Here is a 14,130-nt window from a genome sequence, read left to right as displayed (position 1 = left end):
CAAATGTTAAAAGTAAAAGTATCAATACTGCAACGTAGAAGTACTCTGTTACAATTAAAAGTCCGGAATTCACAATGTACTTGAGTAAAAGTACAAAAGTATTGGTATCAAAATGTACTTAAAGTATCAAAAGTGAAAGTGCTAAAATGTTTGAAAATAGCAGATCTACAAGCTCACAACGCGTCGCATCGCGACGCGTTGTGAGCCTGTAGATCGGCTATTTTCAAATAGCCTAGGTATAAAATAGGGCTAAAGTGGTTAATGTATGTTTTATGATGTAATAATGTATATCTGAAAAGTAACTAAAGTTTTCAAATAATTGCAGTGGAGCAAAAGTGCAATATTTTCCTCAGAGATGTAGTGGAGTAGAAGTAAAGGCATAGACAATTGGAAATACTCCAGTAATGTAAAAGTACCTCAAAATTGTACTTAAGTACAGTACTTGAGTAAATGTACTTAGTTACTTTACACCACTGCGCAGTGGTCAGATGTCGCTGAAACGTCTTAAGTCTAGGAACTTTACTCATTTAAAGCACGGGGCAAGTGCAGTGCACTGTGTGTCTATAGTTGTGAGAAGTTTACTCTCATCTGTCCAACTCCAGCTTTCATATCACCGAAAAGAAGTCGAGGAAAGGTAAAGCTATACTCCAGACAACGGAGAGCATGTGATGGATGTCTCCTGTGTCTACAGTAGATAGTATACCAGGTGGCAGGTACATGCGGGTGGGTCTGACGCTGAGCCCAACGATAAAGGTGATTTATTGCCTTTGACAAAACAACAAACCTCAAATACAAACCAGGGCAGATGATACGGTATCTCCTATAAAAAGGCGCGTGCAAATAAACATGAGCCGCGGGGGAATTACAAAAACGTTTACAAGCTTCTCCTTGCTGGGCCCAGTTGTAGCAGGAAAGCCATGCATTTGACACCTGCCCGGTCGGGGCTGCTCAATAAAAAATGCCATGTTTTATTAACATGACATCACAGGCACACGACACTCCGCTGACCGCTAAACCACGGCAATCGATGATGCAGTGACATTACAACCTTTTCCCACAGCAGCGCTCCGTTTAGTATTCGCCGCAGTGTGTCCAGTCATCTGCATAATGTGTTATTAAGGAAAATAAATAAATAAACACACACACACACACACACACACACAGACAGACAGACAGCTCTGGTGGGAAGGAGAGTCTCCAAAACAATACAGCAGCTGGCCAACTCTCTGCTGTGTTGGCAACTTTGTGATTGATCACAAAGAATACAAAATCAGTTATGTTTATTATAGTGTGAGCCATTGTCAGGGCCCCACACCATTGAACCGCCGCATGAAAGTCTAGCATACGAGGCCTGTCTGAAGAACATGAATGTGCTTACTGTGCAGCATTTTTTAACGAGCTGCCGCTGTTGCAGAGGACACACTGATTATCCCTTGATTATTACGCCTCCCAAAACGCTCTGCCATGCTGTGGTGCAGATTGTACTTATATAAGAATGCTCTGAGTCTCTACATCTGCATTGATCCCTCCTTGTACAGCTGAAATGCCAGTGTGCTTTTTAAGAATGTGAAGGCCATATACATTGCAGAACCCTATTAACAACCAAGTATGGAATAATGGTGTGTGCCCATTGATTAAGAACATTAAGTATGACTTAGTGTATAATGGCCAGTGGAGACAGAGAGAAGCAGTAATTGCAGCGCCTTTTATTCATGCATTCTGTTCAGGCGCCCACAGATAGAGGATGGGACCTTGATACGTTGCTCGATGGGAGAAAGTGAGATCATAATGCGTAGCTGTGCAGGCAGACCCTGACATTAGTCAAAGGGGGCTGTCATGAGTAAAGACAACAGCACTGTCATAATAATGGACTCAGTCTTCGCCCCAAGTGCTACCCTGTTCCCTCTATCAGCCTGCCACAGACGGACAAACAGTGCCTTCAGAAAAAAAATGAATCAATAGCAGATAGGAAAAAAGAAATAAACCAAAGATCCTTTAATGATTTCACACAGCACACAGGGTAACAGGGACACTCACTCCATCTGGCCACTCAAAGCTACAGTTGTCCTCATTAATTTTGATTGTCTGATAGCCTCTGCTCCTCACTATTGCAAAATGGATTAAACTACAACTATAATACAATTTGGCCAAGAGAGAGAGAGAGACGGTTTGTGCTGTTGCTGGGTTCTGACCTATAGCTCTGGTCCATAGCGTTAGAAGGAGTTCTCCTTAACGCTATGGTACTTTCGATTCTCTGCCCTCGCACCGCGGTAGCGCAGCCTCTCGTCTGTAGCACAAAAAAAAAACGCTTTCACTACTCACCAAAACAAAGACGGTTTTATGGAGTTTAAAGCCTACTCTACTAAGTGGGAACACTCTGAGCCCCCCGCCTCACGTCTAAAATACACTTTTTGGCCAGAAAAGAAAATATTTCACCGGAAGGAAAACATGTTTTTGGTTACTCCACAGTGCCCTCTACAGATCTGGTCAATGGAATTTCCCTATTGACCAGATTCTATCTTCCGGTGAAATATTTTCTTTTCTGGACAAATTTTGTATTTTAGACATGAGGTGGGGGGCTCAGAGTGTTCCCACTTAGTACAGTAGACTTTCAACTCCATAAAATCGTCTTTGTTTTGGTGAGTAACAAAAGTGTATTTTTTATTTTTGCTACAGACGCGAGGCTGCGCTACCGCGGTGCGAGGGGAAAGAATCTAAAGTACCATAGCGTTAAGGAGAACTCCTTCTAACGCTATGGACCAGAGCTAGTTTTGACCCTGACTGGTTACATGTTATCCCTGTGTTCATGTGGGTTTCCTCTGAATGACCATGTCAAAAAACCTGTATGTTAGGGTCGGGACAGTCTAGTGCCCTTGAATGAACTTAGAGGCTAGGCAAGGCAAGTTTATTTGTAAAGCACATTCAATAAGGTAAAGTGCCAGAGCTAGAGTGTAGGCAGACAAGACATCGCATCTTGGTGTTTGCGGAAAAAAAAAAAATTCTAAAGCAAGCGTACACACTATGTAGTGATCAGTGCACAAAACAAAGATGATGACCAAAGTTGATCAAACTTTTTTGCAGCTTGTGATTTTCCACTGCTTGGTTAGTCACCCTACATTAAAGCCCATACCAGCCCTAATGCATATTTTATGAAGCCTAAAACTTTCACACTCCCACAAAATCAGAGGAGTGGATAAAAGTCATCCCTGGCACGGCGGGTTGGTCCAAAGGTTGCATTATTAATCAGCCGCCCAAGTGCTTGCTGGGCAGTAGTGGAATCGATCGCTGGGACTACCGAGGCGGAGAAAAAGTTACAGAAGCTCGTTGGCACCACAATTACCTACAGTATGTGCTGGGGCAACTGAGAGATCCTGCCCCTTACACTCAGTAGCATGCACAGTGCACATAGGAAGGTTCATTGTACTTTTGTTTTGCTTTGTAGATTTTCAGCAGGTCTACATTCTTCATCATCACCTTTGTTTAAAGGTTCTATGTCATTCATTTTCACTTTTTTTTTTAAATGTTTTTTTGGGGGGTTTATGACCTCAATTATACCCACATTCAGTGGATTTTCTGTGGTCTGGGGTTTTCTGAATAATTAGGCTGAAAAGTAATCTGAGCTTGGCCCTTCGGCAGTGAGGTCACAGCCGATTAATCCCGCCCACTCTCCTCCTCGCCCCTACCCTCCCCTATCCTTTCCTTTGGGGGGGGGGGGGGGGGGGGGCGGAGCACAGGCGATGATTGACAGGCAAAATCCCTCACCAGCGACACCCGCAGGCAAAGATTTCTTTTTTCATTGCAGTTGAAAAGGCTTTAGAAATGTGAGAGCAAAACACCTGCCATGGATCAATGCCATGGATTTTTTTGTTAAAACTTTCTATACACGTTTGAAGGACCATGACAAAGACTTTTAATGTGTGGTAAAACTGAACGTCATGAAACCTTTAAACTCGGAGTACAGTTGAGGGGCAAGCCCTCATCTTCAATGTAGCCGAGGTTACAATAATAGACACAATCCAAATAAGGCCCATTCACACAGGTACACAGGAATTGGGTAGAACAAAGAACAGTCATCCCAGGCAGCGCATGTGCTGCTTTGTTGCGTTATTGATAAAGATGTACCTAGATGCCAACAGAAAGAACATGACCTAAGAACACCTCAAAAAGTCTGTAGCTTTGTTCACGCCTGCTGTAAACTCATTGTTATCGTCTAGGCCTTATGAAAGATATTGCCTATTAGGACCCGTCTCTTCTTACTGTAGTGTGCATTGCATGAAAAACAAAAAGAAAGAGTGGCTGTGTGGTAGGGCATTAACAGAATAATCAAATATTCGAATATTCGACTATCAAACCGACTATTCGACTATCAAACCACTATTCGATTATTCGATAAGAAAAAAAAAAAAAAACATTTTTTTTTTTTTGGGGGGATTTTTTTTTTTTTAGTGGCTTTTCTGCAGCAGACACGCAGCTGTGAGCTCTGGTGTGACGTCAACTCGCATTCCTTGAGTCCAGTCATCAATGTCATTGAAAAAAAAAAAAAAAAAAAAACTTTTAATTTTTTTTATTTTTTATTTTTTTATTATTTTATTTTTTATAATCAAATCGATTAATCGAATATTCGAATACTTATAGGTCGAATAATTCGAATACTAAAAATCACTATTCGTGAATGCCCTACTGTGTGGAAGCCTTTAAGGATGGAGACAGGTGGATGAAGAGAACTTTTCGAAAGTCACTGAGGCAGAACATGAAGCAGCAACGCAGGGCCAACGCCTTGAGGCAAATTACCCAGGATTGTCCCTGTGTAGAGCAGCATGTGCAACACTGGCTGGCAGCTACCCTGCTCCCAGGGTACTCAGCCGTCATAACAGCAATAATGAATCCGCTTTTACTCCCAATTAAAATGTTCCTAATAGCATTCTAACTGCATTAATCTTTCTACAAATGACTGTTCAACTGAGAACATTTGCGCTGAGGCACAGAATGGTATTTGGACTTGGGGCTATCGCCACACATTGACTTGGGAGTACAATAAAGGGATTGATGAATAAATTGCCCGTAAGATATTTATGCTTTTGTTATCCGTTTTACTCTCATGCATACAGGTGCATTTCTTTTTCCATAATTTTTAGTTTTTTTCAAAAGTCCGCTTCCACTGCCCTGTAAACTTCTCCCTATTTTTATCTCTTGTGTATTCTCGGAGCTGGAAGAGCAGCAGAGGTCCAGACATGGCGATGAGACATGAGAATCCTAAAGTCTTTTCTCTACTCGCTTCGTCTCCACCTGCCAGCCCAGGGAGCTGCTCCGTGACCACTGGACTGAATCTTAATTAAAGTCAGGGGTTGAACATTCTTGGCGCGTACGCAATAACTCTCAACATGGAGGTGTCCTTGCTGATGTGCCTTTCATTCCACTCTCCCACTTTGTTTATGCATACACAGAACACACACTATGCATGCATTGTAATGCATAGTCAACATGTTAACACAAATAAGAACACAATCACACTTGCAGAACACACATACAAGCACACATCAGAGAGTTTAAGTACCATCCATGCTACGAGTTGCAATCAGATACACCTTCAGAATTGAGAGTAGCTGACCGTAATAGGCCCTATTGGCAGTTTCCACTAGTTTTTCCACAAACTTTCTGATTAAAAGGCTGTTTTTGTCCACAGGACTGCTACCAATTGCACCATTCTCTGCAACCCTGGCCTAGAGAGAAGCTAGAGCTTGCATGACTGGTACTGGGGCCCGTTCCACGAAACCTGGATTAGGGATAAACTGGGTTTAACCCGGGTTTAATCGGCTATCCTGGCTTAAATTATCCAGGAAGCGGTTTCACGAAAGCTGAGTTAGCTTGGCAGATTAATTTAGCCATTATGGTCCGGACCAGGCTAACAGCCAAGCTTTATTAATCCAGTGCCTTGTTCTTCAGTTTTTTGTGAAATAGCTGTTAGTCCAATGACTCCAATCGTAAACCAATGAGTTTTTCCACACTTATTCAATTCTTATGCGAAAATCTAAGATCTACAAGCTCGGAAAAAAATTGTCTTATGGCGGCCGGGGGTCCACGGGGGTCCCCGTGGCGGCCGGGGGTCCCCATGGCGGCCGGGGGTCCACGGGGGTCCCCATGGTGGCCGGGGGTCCACGGGACCCCCGTGGACCCCCGGCCACCATGGGGCCCCCCGTGTACCCCCGGACCCCCGTGTACCCCCGGCCCCGTGTACCCCTGGACCCCCGTTGACCGGGGACCCCCGGCCGCCAAAAGGGAAGCTTTTCACTTGTAGATCTTCGATTTTAGAAATTAAAAATTAGAAAATTATTCTAAGTGTTTATAATTATAATTCCAATATTCACATAAACTCCTCATGTTTAAGCCTAACTGAATTATATATTTATTGACTTGTATATAAATTAGTTGCATATTTTTGGACAACTTTTGCATTTAATTTGCTAATTCGCTTTCTCTGGATCTATATTTATTGCGGCCGTGTTTCCTTTCTTGCTTATTATACATTTTAATTCCTTGTATGATTCCATGAGCTGCTGCAGTGCTGCTGTTCAGCCACAGAGAAGAACGCCACTCTGGTTTTGGGCTCCATGATTGGTCAAGTTCAAGGACTCTGCTATCGACTTTCATGGTCTTTTATAGGAATAGGTGAACTCACATTCAGCCTGGTTTAACGATCCTGGCTTGACAAAGTCACTCCTTCTCAGCCAGGCTTGGCGTTCGTGGAACTGAATAAACCAGGCTGAACAGCGCAGGCTTGTCAAACCTGGATTTTCCTTTTAAACCAGGATAATTTAATTCCGCTTTCGTGGAATAGACCCCAGGTTGGCTGACCCATCCTTCAAAGGGCCCTTACCTATCCACAAGTTTCCTAGGAAACGGCGGACATCTTGGTGGGGGATAAACATGTTGACTTAACATTGACCCCCACCAGTATGTCTGCAGCTACTATGCCACCCCCCCCCGTGGTGACGACACGTTGGCAAGCACTATTGAGCATAGCAGTGGCGGACATTTTGAGGTGCCACAGATAGAAACCCCATTCATTTCTTTCCATAGAGATTTCTGAAAATATTTATATACATTATTTTAAGCCTGGAACCAAGCCACCCAGGCTCCTGGTGAATCATGACCATAAAATATTTGATTCTGTGTCAAAAGATTATTTTAATATTTAATTATATCCTATATTTAATAAATATCTTTTTTTTGTGGTTTTCAAATATTTTTTTATGGTCATGATTGACCAGGAGCCTGGATGGCTTGGTTCCAGGTTAAAATAATTTCTATCAATATTTTTGGATAAATTTAGAAACTGTGGCACCACAGAATGGCGGCCACTGCTATGCCCTAGGGCCTATACCTTGGGCTACTGAATATCAATACAAACAGTTGGCCTCTAACTCATGGTGTTTTGGGACTGGTGTGAGGCAGTGTGGCACTTTGGCACCAACACAACACAAAACAATTCATACAATTCAGTAGCCAAAGTAAAGCATTGTTATCTCAGGTAGGCTACATAAATATCCATATGCAGAAAAACTCGTTCATCTCCAAAGCAGATGGTGCTTTCAAATGACTTAGTAAAATCATTAACATAACACACATTCCCCCCAGTGATTCAATATGTGAGACCAGTTTGATTTAACGGTTGATTTCATGGTTGGCTTGCCTGCAGGTCACATGACTAATGAACTACAACTCGGAAAATAACTTATGGATTGGTCGAAAATCACTCATAAGCTCAACTAATGCATGTGACAAGCAGTCAATAATAGATTGGAAAGAGAGAGAGAGAGAGAGATATGGAGAAAGAAACTCTAAAGGCAATCATGGGTACATAGACAAATAATAATTATGATAATGATTTGGATTTTCTACTTCATTAAGCACCATTTCGAGCTGGTTGATCGGCAAGCTTTGCTCTGCATGGAGTCTCTGTGGCAACAGTGGGGGAAGAAATTGATGGAAGACAAAGACAAGATGTGTTGTTTGTGCATGTGAGCATATGTGTGCATATATGTAGATGCATGCATGCATGCATGCTTGTGCTAATTATTGCAGATGGTGATTATGTTGTAAAAGACATTTAGATATCAACCCGTTTTCCATTCTCAAGTCTGCCTGAGGGGTTAGGAGCTGCATTTTACAGGCCGAACCACAATCATTGATATTGTTCTAAATCCAACATTTCATCTTTTCATCAAGATCTAAAAGCAATGGTAAATGGTTGCATAATCATTAAATGATTATGCAACCATTTACCATTATTTGTTCAGTCTGAAAAAGACAGCTTCCCGCAGTTCTCATTACAAAACAGCAGGTGGGAGTAGAGTTCAACAAAGAGGAGTCAAATTGACTCCTGGAAGCTGTGATGTATGACTTCTCTCTTTTCACCCATCATTACCTGTCAAGACGTGATTGAAGACCTTGAAAAAGAGTTTCGAGCTCATGCTTTTGGTGTCTGTTGGAATAGTCAAACACCTACAAAGGGTCTTAGGAGTGTCAAAAACATTAGTACCGGTAGGTGTATTAGGCCTTTTTATATATCTTTTACACACTACACCAGACAGTACGATAACATATTTAACTTTGACTAAAGGAGGTGGCCATTAAAATCCAGGTGTAACTGACGTAGTCTTCCTTGGCTCATGATTCAAACAGAAAGGTTTATGGAACTTCCGTTCCACATGAAGGAGTCAATTTGCGCACAGGGGCCACTGCGATCCCTTTAGCAATAAGGCTGACCCCATGCTCTTAAATGGGAGCAGAGTCCCCCCACAAAGCCTGTCTGGAATGCCGGGCAATGAAAAGCCATTCAAACGAGCAAAATGAAAATGTAGAGGCAACGATTCACATCATGTTTATCATTGGTCTAAATCACAGGCTCTCTCCTGCACACATCAACACCATGTGCTGCTGGCGCGACAAAGACAAAGGGAAAGCAATGAGGTGCTTTATATTCAAGGAATGCCACTGTCAATCAAGAGAGGACCTCGATTCTCCTCCGCAGCTCAATTGGAAGACAATTTAAATAAACCAGCAGATGTGGGGGGAATGCAGAATCTCGGCCAAGACAGTTTATCTTGCCGTTTTGCCGGAGCAATAATCGATTTCTTTCTTCTCAGAAACGCATGCGAGAGGAGCTCATAGAATGTTGTGTGTCTTGTCTGATCTACAAAGCTTCCACGCGGCGCCTTAACAAGCACTCCTCCACACAGACCTCATCCATTCCGCAGCGTCCCAGACAGTCCACTCTCTGGAGGAGAGTCCATTTGACAGCCGAGCCCCCTGGTGGCTGATGCACCCATCACCCATCTGCTGAAGCTGGCTTTAATAGTCTCCTTACCATCTCACACACACACACACTATTGCTTGTGGCAATAAACCTCAATTAGTGACAGATGAACTGGACAGCACTGCATTGAGCAAATGGACAGAAACTTCTGGAGCAGCCAACCGGTCGACAGTTCACTAACTTCCCACCCGAATTGCTGAGCTTGTCCTTAAACTAAAGAGCTGCAACAACACAACATGGGGCTCTTTTTCAATAACACCTTTGTTCTGCGTGGTATGTGTAATGAAGGGGCAGGAGAGAATGTGGACCTGGCTTGGCCCACAACAATCCGGTGATTGTCAAGAGAACATAGCTGAAGCCTTGTTTTCTGAACAGTATGCACGTGAGAGTGCGAGAGTGTGTGTGTGTGTGTGTGTGTGTGTGTGTCGTGTGTGTGAGGGCTGGGTATAAATGTAAACTAACAAGGCCACTGGAACATGGAATGGGGGCATTGTTGGGACCATTCACGAGTAGTTGCATGGTAACACGGTTTCAAAGCATGATGCTGCTGAATTCCAAACATGAATTCTCCCTCTGTGGGTTCCATCTTTATGAGTTTTGAAAAAGGAATGAGGCCGCACAGCTCTTAGTCACGATGCAAAGGTTTATTAAAAAGGTACAAGCAACGTTTCGGCAATGTAGTCTACCTCAGGGTTTTGGGCCATCTTTATGAGATAACATTCATCTCTGTCTCCTTAACTACGCCTCAGTCATGTTCATATCTGCATTCTTTCATTCATTCATTTGCAAAAAGGCAGGTTTTAAAAAGTCTGCCTCACTACCTTGATATAAAATCAAATTGGCTCAGTCTAGTCTCATCAAGGCTACACCAAGACTGTATGAGAGAGCGAAGCAGCAAAATGACAATAAATCGATGAAGATTTGTATTTATTTGCGTCCAATACATTTTAGCAACAGCAACCCATTCCCATCTCTCCAACCCATTCAGCTCCTAAATGACTATCCAGTACGCCAGCTGGGCGTTAGATCAAAGGGAAAGAAGTGGATGTGTTGATTAAGAATATTACAGTCTACAGTGTTTCTAATGTCACTTAAAAAGGGGAATTTTGGACCACGGTTTTCTTACCTTTTCTATGATGTTATGATATCTTAGGATGAATGGTACAGTAGTCCGCCACAGCTAAAAACGTGTGCCAATAGGCCTTGCGTTAGATCGCGTATTTTAATTGTTTTTTTTGTTTTTTTTTGTGAGATCCGACGTTCGAAGAAATAAACGGAAGAGACTTCCGTTTATTTATTTATTTTGGTCTCGCTAGACGAGATTGAAATCTCGAGATTGAAATCCTGTCTAGCGAGATTTCCGTTTTTTTTTTTTGCAGTCTCATTGCATTAATTATGAGATTGTAGATTTGCACCAATGTGCAACAAAGTAAAAAAAAATAGGGCTTATGTGATCATTGGTTTGTTGATGTATAAAAAAATGATTTTCTTCTTGATTAAAAAAAGATTAGACAGAATAATCACTAAGAAAATACTTAATAGTTGCAGTCCTAAATGGATATATTTACTTGAAACAATTTCTAAGTAAGATGGTATATAAAGAGAAAAATAACTTTTTTAGGTATTTTTTATTTCCGTTTTTTTACAGACTTTTTGTCACAACAAAGTCAGCAAGAGCATCATTTTTTTTTCCATTGCATTGTTTTTTTGTTTTTTAAGCAACCAAGAGGACAGTGACCATTTCAGAGCATAAAAGCAGAGGCAGTTTTGACATGCAGCAAAACAGGCGAGGCTGCTAACCAAGTCCCAAAGGTGAGAGGAATGCTGATCCCCCTCGCCCAACCATCCATAGTTTCAACCCTATAACCCCTATTACCCAGTACTCAGAACCCACCCAACTCATCCAATACAAAAACACACAGACAGGCTGTAGCAACACGAGGATTTTAGCTGTGAAACCTTTTTTCCACTCAAGGGGCAACAAAATAAATGAAATCTCTATAATCCCAGTCATCCTATTACATAACTTTTACATAAATTGCTTTCAGTAATGGATTATTCAATATTGCAACATTCAACTTTTTTTCTTTCTTAGATTCCCAGCATGGTGATTTGTCAAGGAAGATATAGTTTTAACCCATTTAGACCTGGAACGCATCTGTGCCACTTTAGATTTCTTTGGCTATTCAAAAATAGCAGATATACAAGCTCATAGCGCGGCACCGAGTGCCGCGCTATGAGCTTGTAGATCTGCTATTTTTTTTTAAATCTTGAAAATAAAATGTTAAGATTTTTTTTCAAAAAACTGTTAGGATTCAGAAAACATTTTAAAGAATCGCCTCAGGTCTTAAAGGGTAACATTGGTCGTTTATTCCACATGATATGCAATTGATAGCGGGCCAAGTTAGAAATGACATTTGGTGACCTATAAGAGACCTAGACCCTTCTCCGATGTCTCGAAAATGTCAAGGACTGGATAGATAGTTGGGTCTAGAAAAGAGCGGAGAGCAACACACAAGGTAGAGAGGCCACATTATTTTTTATCATATTATGATCAAAGTTTAATAGATGAAAAATGTCACAACCGTTCTCTCAAATCTATCTAGTACAGTACAGTGCAATAGGTGTTCATATAGAAGTGGCCATACAATAATTTCAATATGGAAGTTATAAAAAAGAAAATATTAACATTCTACTTTTTTTCCCCCCACAGATTTCAGGGAGGACTGCAAATTTGAGCTGTGGAATTAAGGGCTAAGCTTTTTCATTTATCTTTTAAACATGGGAGTCCTGTTTTTAATAATATGCTGTATTTCAGGGACCAAGTGTTGGGCTTTCCCGCAGCGTTTGGTCCCAAAGAGAGACATGACTGAGAAGTCCATCTGTTAATGGCTACGGAAAAGAGGCAAAAAAGGAAGAGAAAATAAAATATAAAAAAAGGGGGGGAAAGGAAAACCAAAAACCAGACAAAATGACCCTCGCCAACAGACAGACAAAGAGTAGTGCTAAGACAGAGGTTAGTTGGGGTAAAGCATCCGTCTTTGGTCCAGGGACCACTTCATCCGTCTGTCTGTCTGTCTGTCTGTCTGTCTGCCTCTTCACCCACCCTCTGCTGCAGTGTGTCTCACTTCAGGAGCGCCTTTATAGCTTCGCTCTCGGCGGCTTCCAACGCACTGAGGCCGTCCGGTCCTTTCCGCTCTTTGTCAGCTCCCTGTGAAGGAGAGGCAACATGACATAAGATAACAGAAGACGGGGCCCAGTGCATATTCATGTGGTGAGGCGGTCTTAACACATCGGGTGCCAAAACCGTAAAATGACGTGTTTTCAAAGAGTACCGTTTTAGACCATCCATTGCTGCGCACGCATGCATTGTTTACGTGCGAGTGTGCTCGCCGTGGAGTCCACAGCTCTAAACAGCGCAGCGTTGCAGACGGTGAGATTTCTGGCACCGAACGTTATCCGTTTTAATAAAATTCTGCCACCCGATGTGTTAACAGGCAACAGAGTGGGGGTGGGGTTGTCAAGGTAAAGACCTGAATCCTGCATCTCTGCCTCTTACAGGTCAATGGCCATGGCCATTAACAGCTCAATTGTAAGCTATATTATTGCATATTATGCCACTGAAGCAATGATGGTGGAATTTCTCTCACACACTCTTTGGGTCACCTTTTGACCCTAAAATCACTGCGTCGACAAAGCCCAGTCAGAGAAAGCAAACGGCAGCATAGCCAAAACAATCCAGTGCTAAATGCTGGAGAGAATGCGAATTTAAAAAAAAATATTGTCAACAGTGTTGACGTTATTACTGAAGAGAAAACAACAGCTACAAAAGAAATGGAGACAGGGAACAAGGCAGACAAGCGCAGGAACTGCAGATTTAATGGGCAGCGGAGGAGCCGAGAAACACGCAGTGGTACTAGAGACATCCCTTTGTCTGCCCCTGCCAACTTTAGCCTCTTAGCGGAGGGCTTACGGAGCCCAGGCAGAGAGACTCCATTGTTGCGTGGAGAAGCGGGGCCGTCAGAGGCGCAGTCTGACCCAGTTTGAGTGCCAGAGTTAGTTGTGAGAGAATGGCTGTTTGTGCCAACACGACGCCATATAGGAGCGCCGGAGCGCAGCACCGAGCCGGAGAGATTTAACAGGGCTGAGTGGTTATCTTGTCAGATCTAAAATAGTCTAATTGGCAGCGGGAAGAATAGGGGAAGTGGGTGAGTTTTGTCTATTCAGAACCATACTTCACTTTTTCCTGGTGAATATGAATCTCCATGGCTCCATGGCTATCTGTTAACACATTTTGTTGAAGTATAAGAGTTCCTCTCTGAAGTTCAGACACAAAAAAAGTTGAAGCTGAAATGAAGAAGTTTAACTGTGAACTGCAGTTGACAGTGAAAAGCTCCCAAAACGCATTGGTCTATTCCCATAATTCACAAACCCGAAAAACCTTCACAACGCAAGTATTGACACTTTCAACTGCTAACCCACTCCACACTCTGGCGTCTGGCAATCAGTTGTTGGGCCTCGCCAACTCTTCAGCGAGTCGAGATAGTGAGGAAGGATCAGAAAGGTAGGAGGAGGAAGGCTTCTTCCTCCTCCAGCTCTGGGGAAGTCATTAGTTACTCGTTCTCGACCGTGCCTGGGAAGCGGGAACAGACTCGGCAGGCCTCATTTAGACAGCGGGAAACAACATTACACCTTGACCCTAGCCCCCCTGCAGCAGCACCACCACCAACAACCACGCCTGGGAACAGACACGGGCATCTACCTGACAAACACAATTGCAGGCCTGGTGTATACTACCATATTTGAGGCAAAAC

The 14,130-nt window shown here is 42.7% G+C and overlaps 1 protein-coding gene across 1 annotated transcript in view; it reads right to left on the bottom strand.

The window, feature by feature from the left end:
- Positions 1-12,023: 12,023 nt before the first annotated feature.
- Positions 12,024-14,130, bottom strand: part of mtpn (myotrophin) — a 28,749-nt gene continuing 26,642 nt past the window's right edge. Inside the window, exon 4 of the mRNA XM_084049774.1 lies at positions 12,024-12,527. Within this exon, the coding sequence (XP_083905900.1) occupies positions 12,441-12,527 (87 nt within the window). The 3' untranslated portion in view covers positions 12,024-12,440. The remainder of the gene's footprint in view (positions 12,528-14,130) is intronic.

This window comes from Gymnoscopelus microlampas (genome assembly GCF_963454915.1).
Source record: "Gymnoscopelus microlampas genome assembly, chromosome: 23".
NCBI lineage: Eukaryota > Metazoa > Chordata > Actinopteri > Myctophiformes > Myctophidae > Gymnoscopelus > Gymnoscopelus microlampas.
The sequence above is the reverse complement of the archived record's forward strand: the minus strand, read 5'-3'. Positions and strand labels throughout refer to the sequence as shown.